We start from the raw sequence: 19261 nt of genomic DNA on the forward strand, positions 1-19261 counted from the left end.
ATTTTGCTGATGACCTCTAAGGAGGTCGAAACATGTCCAGGGCATTTTAAACAACTATGTAACTTTTAAACCAAAAAACCAAACCCCATGGCGCAACAGCCCCGAATGGCCATGGCCTACCAAGCGACCGCTGCTCAGGCCGAAGGCCTGCAGATGACGAGGTGTCGTGTGGTCAGCACGTCGGATCCTTTCGGCCGTTATTCTTGGCTTTCTAGACCGGGGCCGCCATCTCACCGTCAGATAACTCTTCAAATGTAATCACGTAGGCTGAGTGAACCTTTATCCAGCCCTAAGATGCAGGTAAAAGTCCCTGACCTGGCTGGGAATCGAACCCGGGGTCTCCGGTATGAGGCGGGCATGCTACCCCTACACCACCAGGCCGGCTAACGTTTAAGCAGACCATTTGATAAATGACAGAATTGTATTGAATAGGTGGGCCTAATATAATTGAATTCTTTTAGAATTTCGTCTTAGCCAATATGGAATCGGAATGAAGTTTATTATTTGTAATAATTAACTCAACATATCACCCCATGTAGGCATACATCATTATGAGCGACCCTTTCAAGATTTTGATTACGAGATTTTTCATGAATTTATCTACAGTAATAGTAAGTATAATACTTTACGTTCCTCGCAGTGCGATTTCCTCCTTAGGATTATAAAAGAATATACTCACCCCAATTGAGGGTAAAGCAAAGATATTCCGGTCATCGGACACACATTATCCGCTGATGGGATAGGGACTGCGTGGCAATGATCAAACGTAGGAAAAGGTTGCTTCAGGTGCTTCAAACTAATTTTACTGTCCACAATTATAATGCATGTAATCGCTATACTGCCCACATGCGTCAGATTTTCAATGAAAAGAGAAGATATGCATGGAAAGAATGTGTAACAAATATCAATAGAACTGCTGCTCCGCAAGGAATTTGGTCTGCCATAACATCCATCGATAACACTCAACGTTTCCACAATAGTGAGCTACTTTGTCAAGAAAGTATACATCAGTTTTATTGCACACTTACTCCAGATTTTGCGGTCGCTAACTTCGTAATAAAACCACACGAGAACTGTACCCGTTTTTAATGTCCTCATTCAACCAATTAGCTGTCAGGAATTTAAAGTCATATCAAGTAAGAAAATTCTAACCACACCCAGGCCTGACCTTATCAATTATGATATGATAAGCCCCTTACCTTACAATGCAGAAAATAAACCTAACTGAATTCTATAACTGCTTTCTCCTGTCAGCTAAACCTCCGCAGGATTGGAACAATTTTCATCTGATCTCACTCTTAAAAACGAAGCCTACCCGAATTCCTTTCGCAGTTACATAGAAATAACTTCGGGTTTCTGCATACGCAAGCTACTTTTTGCGAATTCTCATTATCGTCTCCTTTGGTGCCTGGAGTATTATAATATTCTCCTGAAATAAGTTTGCTTTCATGAAAGGACGCAGACGCTGTTAACATTTTTATGACAGATATTCTTCTAGCACGCTTGCGCAAACAGGATACCATTGCTGTGTTTTTAGATCTTGAGGGAGCATACGATAATGTGAACATCAATATCCTTCTAAAAAATTCTATAATTCACAATTTCCGACAACCATTATTGATGTAATGTGGCAACTTCTCCTTAATATACGCTTACAGCTTAAAGCACCGTGGCAACCGGAAGCCGTACGATATGCCTCTCGAAGCCTACCACAGGGTGGTGGCTTGAATGGAATACTATTTGGTTTATATATAATGGATTTGGAACCCTTTTTACTGCAAGATGCACGAATTTTAACCTATGCGGATGATATTGTACTATATTATAGAAGAAACAATTTAGATGAGTGTAGACGTCCCTATCGCCCCCATTATCGAATAGACACACCTGGTTAAGAATTTACGGCTTTAAAGTATCCCTAGCTAAAAGTGCTGCTATGAATTTCACCAAAAAGAGAAGCTATGATCATTCACCCATAACTTCTAATGACCTCTCCATCCCATTTCGAACGGTATATAAATAAAGCTCAATTGGAAAAATCATTTTGAAACATTAAGGTGTCAGACAAATAATGTAATCAATATTATTAAAATAATTACTAGAAGGAATTGGGGTCGTACCCGGTGACCGTTCTTGCCTTATATCGGAATACCATAAGAGCAAGACTAGATTATGTCTGTCATTACTTTGATACTGCTTCCGTAACTACCATCCGGAAACTTAACGCTATTCGGTACAATGTCCTAAGACTTAGCACCAGAGCTCTAGAAACCACACCAATCAATGCACTACTGGTTGAGGCGGGCGAGATGCCTTTACACTTTTATCTCCTTAGGAAGGCCTCTCTAGCGCAACATATACTGCTGCCCAAGCTACAGCTGTTGTATGAATATTTTCAGCGGTAATACAGGCATTTAGTGAACTCACCTGCCTTATTAACAGCATACGAGCATGTAATCACATATCGAGTCAATATTAAACGGTGTGGTTCACTCCCTATCTATTTCTCCCTTTACGACATAGGTAATGATAAACCTCATATAATCACAGCAATTTTCTGTCCCATCAATCCCATCCCGGTCTAGAAAACTAACAATAACGGCCGAGAGTATTCGTCCTACTGACCACACGACACCTCGTAATCTGCAGGCCTTCAGCTGAGCAGCGGTTGCTTGGTAGGACAAGGTCTTTGGGTGCTGTTGTGCCATGGGGTTAGTTAGTTATTAATCCCAGTATAAAGCACAATCCAATTATGATTACGGGCATCTATGTCATTACAAAAACAAGATCTCGCTATTTACACCGATGGCTAAAACCGAAACAGCCGTAGGTGCTGCTTATTATGTTCCCCATCATAAAGTATTTCATAAATTTGTCCTGGCAAATATGGCTTCTATCTTTACAGCAGAGGCGCTTGCCATCAGACAGGCACTACTCTATCTCAAGCAACACAACATTGCTAAATCCATCATTTTCTCTGATTCCCTAAGAGTTTTGAAAAGTATCCAATCTGTTACACCATCGAGCAATTGGTATATTTTAAATATTAAAAAGATGCTATATGATTTGGAGCAAAGGGGACAAAATACCACGTTAGTGTGGATCCCCGGACACTCTAATTTACTAGAAATGTACAGGCTGATAGCCAAATACGCAGCCTCTGGAAATGGCCTATTCTATCACATATCCGTCCCGTATACCGGTTTTAATCCCGTAATTAAAGAAAGCTTCCTACAAACATGATTGGATAGCTGGGAGAAATCAGCCTGTTTATAGGGTCGCTCATATTATAACCTTCAGCCTATTATGTATGATATTTCAGGGGTACCTATATGCGCTGTAATATTACTATACTCATTAGCCTCCGATTCAATCACGCACTCACGCCTAATTATAAATTCCGATTTCACTTAACGGATACTCCAGTGTGTACTTGTCACCAGGTGACGCTTAATCACCTTTTCTTTCAATGCAGAAATTCTGGTATTAAGTTTTAAGAAGGAAAAAGCCTTGGTACCATGTCAAAAATTCCATTGGAGTATCAGTATCAATCGCCTCATCCCAAGATATACTGGACTTCCTCGATTCTTGTGACCTACGCTTATAATGTTCAAGTGCCCAGATTTGAATGGGCGTGTGAATCTTGTAAGTTCGCTGGACGATATGCAGCACTTCGAGCAGCTCCTGTATTGTAATTTATTCTTGTAATTTGGATCAGTGCACTTATCAAGGTATAAGCGGTTAATTCGTGCAAACTAAGGAATTGAAGATTATGAATAGCAGTTGATGTGAGATAATATGGTTTGGAGAAGAAGAAATGTTAAGCAGTTGGAAGAAACTGAATGAATGATTGAATTTATTTTTATGACGAATAACACTGCGGAACAAAAATTGTTTTTATTTATTTATTTTTGTTTATTGTATAAACCAACGTGTATCTGAATAACAAAGCCTCTGTGTCTTTAATGTGGTAACTAGTACTGCGTCTGGATCTAAATTAAAACAATTCGGCAGTGAGGCGCTTAAGGTAATTGAAGATGGTAAATTCAAGTCAAGGGGATGCCAGTCCAACCACAATAGATTTATTGGGATTACAAAGTTGTGGTATTAAATTTGCTGTGGTATACATTTTCAGATACATTAGCGTTGAAATTAGAGTGTATGGACAATGTTTTGCTTCGTCAGGTGACGAAAATAACCGTTCTTTCATTAGCCCAGAAGATCTTTTACCCTATAGGAATAGCCAGCCCTGTATTGTTAATTCCCAGACTGTTACTACAGAAACTTTGAAAGAGTGGGATATCTTGGGATGAGGCGATTGATGCTGATACTCCAATGGAATTTTTGACATGGTACCAAGGCTTTTTCCTTCTTAGAAAGTTGGAAGTCCCTCGTTGGTTCCACTATGTTAACAATATCTATGGTTTAAGTGTCCATACCTTTCCTGATGCCAGTGGACTAGCTTATGCTGAAACTGTGTTCATAAGATCGCAGGCCAGTGGTATGGTTAAATAAACTCACCGGAAGAAATGATTCACCCTAGTACGCACGCATAGATGGATCGTTAAGCCTGTACAGATGGCGCAGAGAACACGTCCCATGCTCAACCGCACGCTCACTGCCTCTACGTGATCATAAAACAGTAGCGATCAGTGAGATATTGATGTTTCAAGCGGTCAGTGTACGCCAACGTGAGTAGATATACGGATGTGGCAGAGTGGCTAAAAAGAGCAATCGTGTTTGGCCGTGCCTATGGCCATATGGCGCGCGTGAATTTGCCGGATTTGTTGGTGATTCGTAGCGGACTGTTCAACGTATCTGCACGCAGTGGTTTACTATACGAGACCACGAAACACGACGTCAGAATTGTGGTCGGAAAGAGATCCTGACAGAGAGGGATCGGAGATGCGTTTCACGGCATGTCAATCAAAATCGCTTCCAAATCCGACAGGAATTGCTGCAGTCAGTGAATGAAGGTCCATCCCAACCTGTTAGCGAGAGAACATCGCGACGGGAACTGCATGCAATGAACATCTGGAGTCGGTCACCTCGCAAGAGGCCATTTCTCACTCAGGCACATAAAGCTGCGCGTCTTCAAGGGGCCAGAAATCATCGAACGTGGACAGTAGCTGATTGGCGAAACGTAATGTGGTCTGACGAATTATGATTTTGCCTGTATTCTAGTGACGCTCGTCGCTGAGTGCACCGAAGGCCAAATAAAGCATTTCACCCTGGATGTTTGCAAGGTCAGTTTCAAGCCGGAGGTGGGTCTGTGATGTTTTGGGGGCGTTTTCCGTATTATGGATTGGGCCCGCTCACTGAGTTGACCAATAATATTATCCAGCATGTTTATTTAAGCATTCTGGGTGATCAGGAGTTGCCTTTTAGTCAACATCTGCGTTATGAGTATGCTATTGATATCCCGATTTTCCGAGATGACAACAGCAAAGTTCATCGGACTGGATGCATATGTGACTAGTTTTATGAACACTCCCCCACCCTATTACATCTCGATTGGCCTCCAAAATCACCTCACTTGAATCCCATTGAAAATCTGTGGGACAATTTGGAACAGCGGTAAAACGCCGACAAGAGCATCCCCGAAATTTAGTGGAATTACGCGATCAAATCCTCAGCGAGTGGCTTAAGCTGGATGCGAAGTACCTGCACAACCTTGTGGACTCACTTCCTAACCGAATCCAGGCGGTTGTCAAGTCCAGTGGCGGAGTTACACGGTATTAAACGATGCTTGTAATGATTTCTACAGGGGTGACTAATTTTTTTTTCCGGTGAGCTTAGGTCTCCTACCAGCTAATGCAAGAATAGCTCCTTTTAAGGCAGTCACCATTCGCCGACTGGAGTTGATTGCTACACTGGTAAGAGGTAGGTTGTGTAAATCTGTGTTGGACACACTTGATTTGAAAGATACTGACTTGAACTTATGGACAGGCTCTACCACCGTTTTGAGTTGGATCCAGAATAAAGGCAACTGGACTGTGTTTGTAAACAACCTGGTAAACGAAATCCACAGTCTGATTCAGTCTGAATTGTGGAAGCACTTGCCTGGCCACTAAACCCCTGTGGATCTTGCCTCAAGATGATGCAGGCAGATAAACTATTGGCACTGAAATGGTGGGAGGGACCAGACTGGCTTAAGAAACCGAACGAAGGTGTCCCTCGGGAGAAGTACTAGTGGATGAACAGATGATCTCCCTAGAAGTGAATGAATCATCGCAGTCGGTGAGAAGTCTTGTGAAGGGGTCGTTTACATGTTACTGGTGCAATAGTCCTAAGGAAGAGCACAATGAACAGTGTAAATACCATGGCCATAGTTGGTACTACAGATACTTCTCAAGCTATGACAAAATGATTCGAATGATTGCATGGATGAATAGATTCATCCATAATTCTCAGAACACAAGGGCGGTGAGAAGAAGTGGTGAATTATCAAGTGCAGAGATGTGCTTGGCCGAAAATTAGTAATCCGGCTTGTACAGGAGGAAACTTTTATTTCAGAGGATGATAAATGTTTAAGTAACCTACGGGTATACAAGGATGAAGAAGACATTCTCAGGTTGAAGACAAAACTAGTCAACAGGCAAGATAACGAGTAACAGTTATTCTGCCTTCCTCTCATCCTTAGTGTATCGATTAATTGTGAATGAACACAAATATTGTTCACATGTGGGTGTCCAGACCCTGCTTAATATTTTGAAGGAACGATACTGGATTTTTAAAGCCAAGAAAACTGTCCGAAAACTACTGTCAAAATGTGTAATTTGTTTGAGGCAAATAAAAACACCATTTAAATGCCCCGGAAGTGTCTCTTTCAGAAGACCGAATCAAAGACTCATCTGTGTTTGAAGTGGGTGGTAATGACTTAGCTGGACCCGTCTATCTGAAAGGTGGTGCAAAAGCCTGGGTTGCTTTGTTTATTTGTGCTGTTTATAGGACAGTACATCTTGAATTGTTGTCCTCACTATCTTCGGAAAACTTCCTACAAGGCCTTAGACGGGGAGACAGACAATGATTTACTTAGATAGTGGGAGAAATTTTATTGAAGTTTCAAATGAGCACAAATCAGTTGACTGCGATCATATTGCGCGGTACAGAAGCATTAGGAAAATTGAATGGAAGTTTATTCCCCACACAGCTCCATGGTGGGGTGGATTTTGGGAAAGGTTAATTGAAGTCAGGGGCGTAACAAATGCGGTACGGGCCCGCCTGCTAAAATAAAAACGCAGGCCCCTTCCAAAAAACTATAAAACCTATGTACAACTTAATATACTGTAAATTTAATTATAGCAGGTAGAAGTAATGCAAAATATTGTCAAATTATATGAACGAAGGTAATATTCGTTATTGGAAGATTATTATATTAAATAGGTTTTATTTGAATGTCCCTGTGGTTTAACGGTAAGCTGCTGAACTGCCAACCATGCACCACTTCGATGTTCGTATTTTAATTGGTTTCATTATTCAGTAATTACAGTCCTATACACTGTAATCGACACGGGTCTCGGTTATAAAAATTTATTCGATTACAACACAGAAAAGAACAGGAACAAATTTAAAAATAACTGTTCAACTAAGGTTTGAAATATATATCAAACCCCACAATTGATAAGCCTAGTCTATTATTAACTTTGCACAAAGAGAGTTCGTTGGAAACCGAAATGACTGACTGTTTCTACACCATCTTCTTATTAGCATTAAACACTGTTGTCGAATAAATGTGGTCACAAAAGTAAAATGTTCTACAAAACTTGTGCACAGCCATGTGAGAAGATCTGTAACCTTTCTTAACAACCTCGTTAATATGATTACCCCAATGAAAATAATTTCTTATATTTAGAGTGTTCCAAATCAGTTACTATCACCCCATCAACACAATAATTAAAACTGAGGTGCACTACACAACACGAATATATCTTTTTCTAACTGAATTATGATTTTTAGTATCAATTTTCACTGGTGCGGTTATTTTTAAATAATTTGATGCAGGTCTTTTGTGAGGAGCGTGCCGCGCTGTTGCGACAGACGGCAAGGGCAAGCATTGTTTACAGCTGTCCTGTAATAACTGCTGTCCGGCTCCATGGCTAAATGGTTAGCGTGCTGGCCTTTGGTCACAAGGGTCCCGGGTTCGATTCCCGGGAATTTTAACCTTAATTGGTTAATTTCGCCGGCATCACCATTTCATCCTCATCACGACGCGTAGGTGGCCTACGGGTGTCAGAACAAAAGACCTGCATCTGGCAAGCCGAACTTGTCCTTGGACACTCCCGGCACTAAAAACCATACGCCATTTCATATCTTAACTGCTGATAGATGCAATTAAGTGGCAATTCCTCTACGTACAAATTGCAAAAGAAAGAAACTATTTCAACTGATTCTACAAAATCGACCTGATCATTTCCGTGCAGAGTGACATTAGGCTAGTAATAGCCTATATTATTTTTATTGTTTCGCGAGGAATCTGCCGGGCCCCTTAAAAGCCCAGGCCCTCCTGCATGGCAGGCCCTAACGTTACGCCCCTGATTGGAGTTATAAAATAGATTCTAGGAAAGGTTCTGGGTAAAGTTTTGCTTTCCTACAAAGAAATGACCACTGCCCTCTGCGACACAGGATCACTTATGATTTCCAGATCATTAACCTGTATTTCCGAGACTGATGGAGAACTACTTCCCTTATCACTAGCATTGTTCTTGCATGATGTCTCCGAAACACAGGTTTCTGATTGTGATCTCATTGAGGGAAATTCCCTCAACAAGAGGTTGCAGTATCGGCAGAAAATGAGGGCAGATCTCTGCAGCACTTTATCCAGAGGTCACGAGTAAAAGTTAGCGAGAGTGAAATAAACTTAGAGGCACTGAAAAACAGATGGATAGGCCATTAGGGTGGGTTATTCAGATTTTGTCTGGTAAGGATAATGTTACTGGCCTAGTACGATTGCAGACTGCAACATCTACCTTACTCAGACCAATCCAAAGGGTTTATCTTTTAGAAGTACCTGCTGAATGGGTGGAAAAGGTGAAGGTACCTGATAATGTTGCTGAATCATCTGGTACTTCCTCGAGAGGAGTATCGAGGAGCACCAGGAGTGGCAGGAGAATCAAAGAGCCTGAAAAATTGAATTTGTAAATACTCAGGATATTGCCCAAAATGTTTATTAATTTTGTTGTGCTTCTTCCTTTTCCTGTATTTTAGCTGTACTTAATGGTGTTTTTTGTGTTATTTTTTATTTGTCTACCACCAAGTCAAGATGAAAGGACGTGACTTTATAGATTCACGATATTCTTTGTTTTTGTTCCTTTTTTTAACAAGTTGCTTTACGTCGCACCGACACAGATAGGTCCTATAGCGACGATGGGACATGAGCGGGCTAGGAGTGGGAAGGAAGCGGCCGTGGCTTTAATTAAGGTACAGCCTCAGCATTTGCGTAGTGTGAAAATGGGAAACCACGGAAAACCATCTTCAGGACTGCCGACAGTGGGGTTCGAACCCACTATCTCCCAAGTACTGGATACTGGCCGCAATGAAATGAAATGGCGTATGGCTTTTAATGCCGGGAGTGTCCAAGTACATGTTCGCCAGGTGCAGGTCTTTTTATTTCACACCCGTAGGCCACCTGCGCGTCGTGATGAGGATGCAATGATGATGAAGAAAATTCCCGACCCTGCCGGGAATCGAACGCGGGACCCCTGTGACCAAAGGCCAGCACGCTAACCATTTAGCCATGGAGCCGGACACTGGCCGCACTTAAGCGACTGCAACTATCGAGCTCGTTTCTTGTTTCTTTTTTTGTTTCTGTATACTCCTTGGTATTCATAATTTGTGGACATGATGTTAACCGTTTTAATAAATAGTAATCTACTCCTGAAGTGAGATTTATTCACTATTTTAGAACCTGTAGATACGTGCGTAGCGTAGACAATATAACGTAACATTTCTAATTATACATTCTTCTTCTTCTTCTTCTGTTTACTCTCCAGGGTCGGTTTTTACCTCGAACTCAGCGAGGGACCCCACCTCTACCGCTTCAGACTCTGGTTCGGGGTATACAATTGGTGAGGATGACCAGTACCTTGCCCAGGTGGCCTCACCTGCTATACTGAACAGGGCCTTGCGGGGGGATGGGAAGATTGGAAGGGAGAGGCAAGGAAGAGGGAAGGAAGCGGCAATGGCCTTAAGTTAGGTATCATCCCGGCATTTGCCTGGAGGAGAAGTGGGACACCACGGAAAACCACTTCCAGGATGGCTGAGGTGGGAATCGAACCCACCTCTACTCAGTTGACCTCCCGAGGCTGAGTGGACCCCGTTCCAGCCCTCGTACACTTTTCGTGGCAGAGCTGGGAATCGAACCCGGGCCTCCGGGGGTGGCAGCTAATCACACTAACCACTACACCACAGAGAGGGACAATTATACATGCAATTACTAAAAAAATGCATGCAATTTATAAATACTATGATAGGCCTATATTTATGAACACATTATGACAATAATAATAATAATAATAATAATAATAATAATAATAATAATAATAATAATAATAATAATAATGGCGTGTGGCCTCCGAAGAGGCCGAGTGCAGGTCTTTCGAGTTGACACCGTATAGGCGACCTGCGCGTCTATGAGAATGGGGCCCTGCCTGTGATGAATTGTAATGCTGAAGACGGCACACACAACCAGCCCCCGAGCCATGGAATTAACCAATGAAGGTTAAAATCCCCGACCCGGCCGAGAAGCGAACCCGGGACCCTCTGGACCAAAGGCCAGCACGCTAACCATTTAGCCATGGAGCCGGACATAAAAAAAAAAAAAAAAAAATAATAATAATAATAATAATAATAATAATAATAATAATAATAATTAATGGCCTCAACTACTGTGTGCAGGCATACTGATTTGACTCCTTTTAGGCTGCTTGTACGTCAATTTTGACGTCCCGTTCTTCTCCAGCACGGCAGAATAAACCGCATCTCTGCTGGGCGATCTATGGTTGAGTTTTAATTAATTTTGTCGTCACCAGAGATCTTTTACATGCTGACATCGCAACGATATGGAGTGTCGAATGGATTTTCTTCTGCCCTTCGAATATCCGACTGACTTTCTGCATATAATTGCGGTAAATAAAAATAGGTACTAATACCTCTGCGGCGATTTTTGTAATCCGGAGGCTGATCGCCAGAAGGAACCGGTATGCATGGTAATTAACGTAGAAGACCTATTGTAGATGTTAATATATGTAGTATTCACGTAATGTAAATACAGAGGCACATTTATCGTAGGATTCATTGAAGGATACAACTATTGTTTTTTCAAGTCCAAAGGGATCCGCGGTCAAGGAACCACTAGCCTATAGAATGTCTAACCTATTATTCATGTACATTCGAAGTCCAGTTAGTTACCGTATCTCTGTCCGCGTTTGGACATCCCCTGGTGGTACGCGGGAGAGTGCGGCCTTGATGGCGCTAGTCGTACCCTTCTCTTCGAATTCTTGTAAGCGTCAGGAACAGAACAGGCTAGGCTCTCTCGTTTCAGTAGTGAGTTTGAGTCCGCTGCGGCAACACTGACCATCCAGCATGACTAGCACAGCCGATTGTCTCATTTTCCCTGATGGAAACAAGATGCCAATCGTCGGGCTGGGAACTTGGCAGGTAAGTCCAGGCTCACTGCCGATCAATAATTACGAGTGAAGTTGATGCTGCGCTCCTGGTGGCCGACATACTAATGACTACATATATTGGGATAAATGCCGGGTGGTATTTTAAGGACGGGGCGAGTTGGCCGTGCGGTTAGTGGCGCGTGGCTATGAGCTTGCATCCGGGAGATAGTGGGTTCGAATCCCATTGTCGGCAGACCTGAAGATGGTTTTCCATTTTCACACCAGGCAAATGCTGGGGCTGTACCTTAATTAAGGTCACGACCGCTTCCTTTCAACACCTAGGCCTTTCCTATCCTACCGTCGCCATAAGACCTATCTGTGTCGGTGTGACGTAAAGCCACTAGCAAAAGAAAAAGATATGCTAAGGCGCCATGTTTCGAAAGTGTTTTTATTTTAACAATTTGTTTTACGTCGCACTAATGCAGATAGGACTTACGGCGACAATGGGATAAGAAAGGGCTAGCGGGAAGGAAGTGACCGCGAAAGTCCCAGCATTTTGCCAGTGTGAAAATGGGAAACCACGGAAAACCATCTTCAGGGCTGCCGACAGAGTGGTTCGAACCCACTATCTCCCAAATGCAAGCTGATAGCTACGTGAGCCAAACCGCGAAGCCACTTGGTTGGTAGTGTGTACTCTGGACGATTTCAGGCTTTTTCACATCACCAAAGTATACCTGCATACATTTCATTAGGACGTGTCCCGACGCTTACTTTAAGCTCTGATGATATGTGAGCATGAGTCAATGTTCTTATACTGTAGAATACCGGTCAATCGAGTTTTCACATTATAAAATGTCGTACGCTCCGTTAAGCTGAGACCACTGTACTGGAAGTAGTGTTCATGCTGTAAGATTCTCATCGATAATTCTTTCATTAAAACTGGAGTGGCTGAAAACTTTCCATTACGCTCTTGTTGTTCTCTTCAATTGAGTGATATGCGTCATCGTAATCCTCAACACAGTATTTTGACTTTGCGCACACGTGTGTGTGTGTGTGTGTGTGTGTGAGAGAGAGAGAGTGAGAGAGAGAGAGAGAGAGAGGGAACATATATTATAACCTGTGTACGTTGATATGTGTTCTACGTATTTTGTGTAATTAATTATTCATGAGAAGGAAATGTCTGACACATTGAGAGGAATATCGCCACGGTATTGTCACATTGCCGAATCAGCTTAAATTACAGACAACAGTTTTAAGGAAGGCCGTGGTGGCATTCGAATGCTACTGTCCGCTGCTTACTTGGCATCCTGGCCATCGCTTCAACACGCCAAGCTGCCGTGTGCGCTCTTTTCTTGCTCAGTGGTGTGAGCACCTGCCCGTGAAGGGTATCTGTCTCCACAAAGTCCTACATCCGATATCAGTTGACAACACCTACTGACGCTAAGTTTAGTTGCCCTTTGTCGTTCTTTTTCCTCGGCCTAAAGGTTTGTTAGATCAGATTTATAAATGTGTATGGCATATTTAATGAATGGAGGTATTGATTGTATCCTGAAATATTATTTTTGGCTTTACTACTATTCAATGTTTTCATTCCTCCCCGGAAGGGGAAGGCGGGCCTCTGAAACGGTGACGTCGTCCCTCAGGCAAGGGGATTTGTATTGGAGAAGGAGATTTGCGGTGAAGGTGAGAGGGTTGGCGGCCGTGGCCTATATAAGCAGTGTCCCGGCATTCGTATTATGATATGGCTCTCAAAACCAATACTGGTTGACAGACCACAACATTCGCGGCTTAGCGACTCACGTCACCAAGTCGGCGAAAGAATTGGGTCTTGTTTGTTTTCGCCTTAGTGCAGGAGAATTGAAAACCACTGAAAGCCATTCTCAGGACATCCGACGGTGGAGACCAGCCCCACTCCGTCTCCCGAATACAGAGATTATATTGCCACGGTAGAGTCGTGACCAACTCTCCTCTGCTCGGTTGGTCGGTCGGAGTGCAGAGCTGTTCGACCACGAACCAGCCGTGGCCACTTGTAGGCCGAAGCCTACTCTTGCGAACGCGTGAAGTACGGCCACCGAAAGACATTACAGAAGTTTTATTTCTCAAGTCGGCGGACGTAATATAGATACATTACATTTTTTTAACTAAAGCTAAAACTTAACTATTTCTTTCGGAAATGTAGCCAGTGCCTCGCTATACAATTCATGACAAGAAACGGACTATTATACAAACTACAGTACACCAAACGTTAACTGTATTTTTCAGGGACGATTTTAGCATGGTCATTTTTTTGAAAGAGTGAATGGTCCTTGTGGGGGTTCGTGACAGCTGAGTGGCCATCATCACTGGCTTCTCACATCCTAGTCAATGTGTTCGGGATTTTGGCAATGGAATGTTACCTCCCTCTGGTTCGATTCCATGTGAAAATGAAGATTCCGTGGCTATGATCACGTTAAACTACAAGCTTGCTCATCTGGTACGGCTTGCAATTCGTCCCACCCACGATGTATATTCAACTTCTCATTTAGAAAGGGTGACGGAATGGATTATTTCCTTTGAGAAGGATTTACAATTCACATTTTTTGCCTTCGAAGTGTTAGCGTTCCCACACATTGAACCAGTAATTCGGTACAGAACTGATCTACCTAATTGCATTCATTACAGAGGTCTACCTTTCCTCTTGCAAAAACGTTATTATTGTTTTTGGTTAATGTATGGGTTAAAGGCATCCTTGGTCGTCAGCTCTCCGTAGCGTAACGGATAGGGTTATTAGTTGTCCTCGGAGGCACGTATTCGCTTCACGGCACAGCCAGAAATTTAAGATTGCCGGGTTGAGTGGCTCAGACAGTTGAGGCGCTGGCCTCCGACTCCAACTTGGCAGGTTCGATCCTGGCTCAGCCCCGCGGTATCTGAAGGTGCGCAAATACGTCAGCTTTGTGTCAGCAGATTTACTGGCACATAAAAGAACTCCTGCGGGACTGAATTCCAGCATCTCGGCGTCTCCAAAAACCGTAGACATAGTTAATAGGACGTAAAACCAATAATATTCTTCTTATTAGTAAATTTAAGATTAGCAGGAGAGCTGTTTTGTGGTTAAAATGGTAGGCTACGTTCAGTTCACCTCCGTTTGGGACGAGGGCACGAATTTACTTTTAGCTCTGTTTACATGTAAAACAGATCATCAATTATTTGCATTTAGGGCTATCTTCCAGGTGGCACATTCCCTATCATTTGTTTCCCTATTTTTTTGATTACGTGTGGCCAGTATCCAGTAATCGGGAGATAGCGGGTTCGAGTCCCACTGTCGGCAGCCCTGAAGATGGTTTTCCATGGTTTCCCATTTTCACACCAGGCAAATGCCGGGGCTGTACCTTAATTAAGGCCACGGCCGCTTCCTTTTAATTCCTAGGCCTTTCCTATCCCATCGTCGCCATAAGACATATCTGTGTCGGTGCGACGTAAAGCAAATAGCAAAATAAAAAAAAACCAAATTTTTCTTAGACATTTTCAAAGAACATGGAAATTAATCGAACATTATCCTTGATAATTTCTGCCAATCCCTTACTTCTCGTCCTATAAATAAATATTTGCCTCAAGTTGTCCTCTTGAAATTCAGCTTTATCTTCATATTAGGATCTTTCCTACTTTTAAAAGATTCACTCAAGTTTATTCGTCTACATATGTAATGCCACGCCAACTCGCCACTGACAGTTCGTAACGTGCAACATAGTCCAGCATCTCGTTTCCGTACTCCCAGTCTTCCCAGCCCGAAGTGTGCAACATTTTCGTAACACTGGCCCTTTGTCGGAAATCAGCCAGAACAAATCGTGTTGCTTTCCTTTGCATTTTACCCAGTTCTCGTATCAAGTAGTCCTGGTGAGGGTTCCATTCAGTGGAGTCATACTCTAACTGCGGTCTTACCAGAGACCTATACGCTTTTAGATTTACATCCTTTCTAAAACCCCTAAATACTCTCATAACCATGTGAAAAGATCTGTAACTTTTCTTAACAATCTCGTTAATATGATTACTCAAATGAAGATCATTTCTTATATTAACATCTAGGTACTTACATTGTTCCACATGAGTTACTATCACCCCATCAACACAATAATTAAAACTTGAGAGGACTTTTCCTCTTAGTGAAACATGCAGCTTGAATTGTCATCCCATTTACTTTCATACCATTGTCATCTGTCCATCTCACTACATTACTAAAGTCCCTCTGCAGTCACTCACAATCCTGCAACTAATTTACTACTCTATACAGTATAACACCATCCGCAAATAGCCTTATCTGTGAATCCATTTCTGTACTCATATCATTTATAAATACATAAGCAAACATAAAGGTCCAATAATACTGCCCTGCAGGACCCCCTCTTAATCATTTCAGGATCAAATAACGCTTCACCTATTCTAAATCTCTGAATTCTATTTTCTAGAAATGTAGCCAACCATTTATCCAATCGTTTGTCTAGTCCGAACTGGAGGGAAGTCAAGTAGCTACATTACGAGAAGGATACACTGGCCATTCTTTTCTACAAGACTACCTTGATGAAGGCAGATTTCAAGAAGTACTGTTTTTTAAGGAGAGGAAGATCCAGTACACTTACACCGGCGCACCGGGCGACGTGGCCGTGCGGTTAGGAGCGCGCAGCTGTGAGCTCGCATCCGGGAGATAGTGGGTTCGAACCCCACTGTCGGCAGCCCTGAAGATGGTTTTCCGTGGTTTCCTATGTTCACACCAGGCAAATGCTGGGGCTGTACCTTAATTAAGGCCACGGCCGCTTCCTTCCCATTCCTAGCCCTTTCCTGTCCCATCGTCGCCATAAGACCTATCTGTGTCGGTGTGACGTAAAGCAAATAGCATATATTACATATATTATCATTATAGACTGTTATGCCTTTCAGCGTTCAGTCTGCAAGCCTCCGTGAATTTACTAAACGTCGCCACAATCCTCGATTTACAACTAGTGTTGTAGCCTCATTTAGTTCTATACCTCTTATCTTTAAATCGTTAGAAACTGAGTCTAACCATCGTCGTCTTGGTCTACCTCTACTTCTCTTACCCTCCATAACAGAGTCCATTATTCTCCTAGGTAACCTGTCCTCCTCCATTCGCCTCACATGACCCCACCACCGAAGCCGGTTTATGCGTACAGCTTTGTCCATCGAGTTCATTCCTAAATAAGCCTTTACCTCCTCATTCCGAGTACCCTCCTGCCATTGTCTCCATCTGTTTATACCAGCAATCATTCTTGCTACTTTCGTGTCTGTTACTTCTAACTTATGAATAAGATATCCTGAGTCCACCCATCTTTCACTCCCGTAAAGTAAAGTTGGTCTGAGAACAGACCGATGTAAAGATAGTCTCGTCTGGGAGCTGACTTCCTTCTTACAGAATACTGTTGATCGCAACTGCGAGCTCACTGCATTAGCTTTACGACACCTTGATTCAATCTCACTTACTATATTACCATCCTAGCAAAAAAAAAAAAAAATACTTACACCGCCACAAATATGCAATGCAGCTTTACCAATCTCTTTCTCGAAGATTAAGGAGTTGCTTTATTTACTGAAGTGTGTTTATAATGTTTTCCATCCCTTCTACTAGGTGCCCACTACAAGTGCAACTGTACAATAAGTGTATCCAGACAAAGTTTCAGATGCAAAAGAAAATGAGTAAAACACAGCTTTTTACAAGTTGTTGTATGTCGCACAGACACAGATAGGTCTTATGGCGACGATGGAACAGGAAAGGGCTAGGAGTGGGAAGGAAGCGGCCGGGTTCGAACCCACTATCTCCCGAATACTGGATACTGGCCGCACTTAAGCGACTGCAGATATCGAGCTCGGTAAACCACAGCTTTAGCGATGGGTGAAGACCACATGTTTACCTCAAATAATTATTCGCTGCTGTAGAATAAGAGAGCTCTGTCAAAAAAGGCTTAAAATGAACCTAGTGTATACTATTACAAAAACACACCTGTCTCCTAAGTAACATATATTAGACATCATCAGTTTCATTCAATTTATGTTCAGTTCCTTTTCAAGTAACTTGAGGCGTTTTCTTTTCTTTTTCAAAATTAAATGAGTCAAGATGTGTAATTTTTATAATATAACCAAGCTGTATTCTATTATACTGACTTAAGTGTACAGGAATTTGCCTCTTTTCAAAGTTACAGGTGTAATTTAATTTTAACTACATAGAGTTTGTTACGGTTTTATTTTTCGATCATCAAACAAGTTTAAAATGTTTACTCTTATAAATGTAACACTATTGCTATTTTATTTGCATTGTTTTGCAATGTGACATAGAAAGAAAACATAAATATTTGCAATAATAATAATAATAATAATAATAATAATAATAATAATAATAATAATAATAATAATAATAATAATAATAACAGCGTGGAGTGGTGGTAAGAGGCGGCTGTTCCCCATGTTAAGGGCGGGCTGGAAACCTTCTTGATCCAGCGAACCCAGTCGTAGCAGACAGAAATGCATATTTCTATAAGCACTAGCAATAAAGAAGTATCAGTCATGAAAGGTGCAATGATTAACTCAAATCCTCGTGGTGGCAAAGTCACCGAAGCTGGGCATTCGGATCCGGGGGCCCAGCAACATTGCGCAGCTCAAGACCAGTCGGAGGGTCTTGGAATCCCTAAGAATGCCTAAGAAAAGTGAAAAGTCGCCAACATTCATAGGGACACTGAATATAAATTCAATGTTGAAAATAGGAAAGCAAATGGAATTGACTAAAGTAATGGATGTACAACAACTGAAAATATTAGCAATACAAGAAACAAGACACAGACACGAAGACACAACACATACGCACCACTCTATCGGATATCTATATATATAAAACAAGAGTTCTGTCTGTACATTGCTCAGAATTTGAAAATAATGGTATTTCTATATCGGTCATGTCCACAGTAACAAGGAAATGCACTTTTTACTTTTCCGTAATTTCTGTCTGTCTGTCTTTCTATCTGTCTATCTGTCTATGTACACGTATCACGATAAAACGGCTGAAGAGAATTTAATGAAAATCGATATGTAAAGTCCGGGAATAAGTCGCTACAATCTACGCCATAAATAATCTTTTTTACGCTGAGAGAAATGGTAGTTTAGGGGAAGGCCTAAAACTTAATTCTCAAATATTTATGTTATTAGTGGTCCTATCTTAACGAAAACCGGTATGTAAAGTTCTAAAATAAGTCGCTACAATATAAACTATAAATAATCTATATTCACTCTGAAAGAAATGGTAGTTTAGGGGAAGGCCTAACATTTTATTCACCGAGCTCGATAGCTGCAGTCGCTTAAGTGCGGCCAGTATCCAGTAATCGGGAGATAGTGGGTTCGAACCCCACTGTCGGCAGCCCTGAAGATGGTTTTCCGTGGTATCCCATGTTCACACCAGGCAAATGCCGGGGCTGTACCTTAATTAAGGCCACGGCCGCTTCCTTCCCATTCCTAGGCATTTGCTATCCCATCGTCGCCATAAGACCTATCTGTGTCAGTGCGACGTAAAGCAAATAGAAAAAAAAATCGTAAATATTTATGTTACTAGTGGTCCTATCTTAATTAAAATAGGTATATAAAGTCGGCGAATAAGTCGCTACAATCTACGCCATAAATAATCT

The 19261-nt window shown here is 42.0% G+C and overlaps 1 protein-coding gene across 1 annotated transcript in view; it reads left to right on the forward strand.

Annotated features, from left to right (window-relative positions):
• The first annotated feature begins 11506 nt into the window (after nucleotides 1-11506).
• The window catches only part of LOC136862884 (aldo-keto reductase family 1 member A1), a 137317-nt gene continuing 129562 nt past the window's right edge, over nucleotides 11507-19261 (forward strand). The window contains exon 1 of the mRNA XM_067139157.2: nucleotides 11507-11658. Within this exon, the coding sequence (XP_066995258.1) occupies nucleotides 11584-11658 (75 nt within the window). The 5' untranslated portion in view covers nucleotides 11507-11583. The remainder of the gene's footprint in view (nucleotides 11659-19261) is intronic.

This window comes from Anabrus simplex, chromosome 2, assembly GCF_040414725.1.
Source record: "Anabrus simplex isolate iqAnaSimp1 chromosome 2, ASM4041472v1, whole genome shotgun sequence".
In the NCBI taxonomy this organism is placed as follows: Eukaryota; Metazoa; Arthropoda; class Insecta; order Orthoptera; family Tettigoniidae; genus Anabrus; species Anabrus simplex.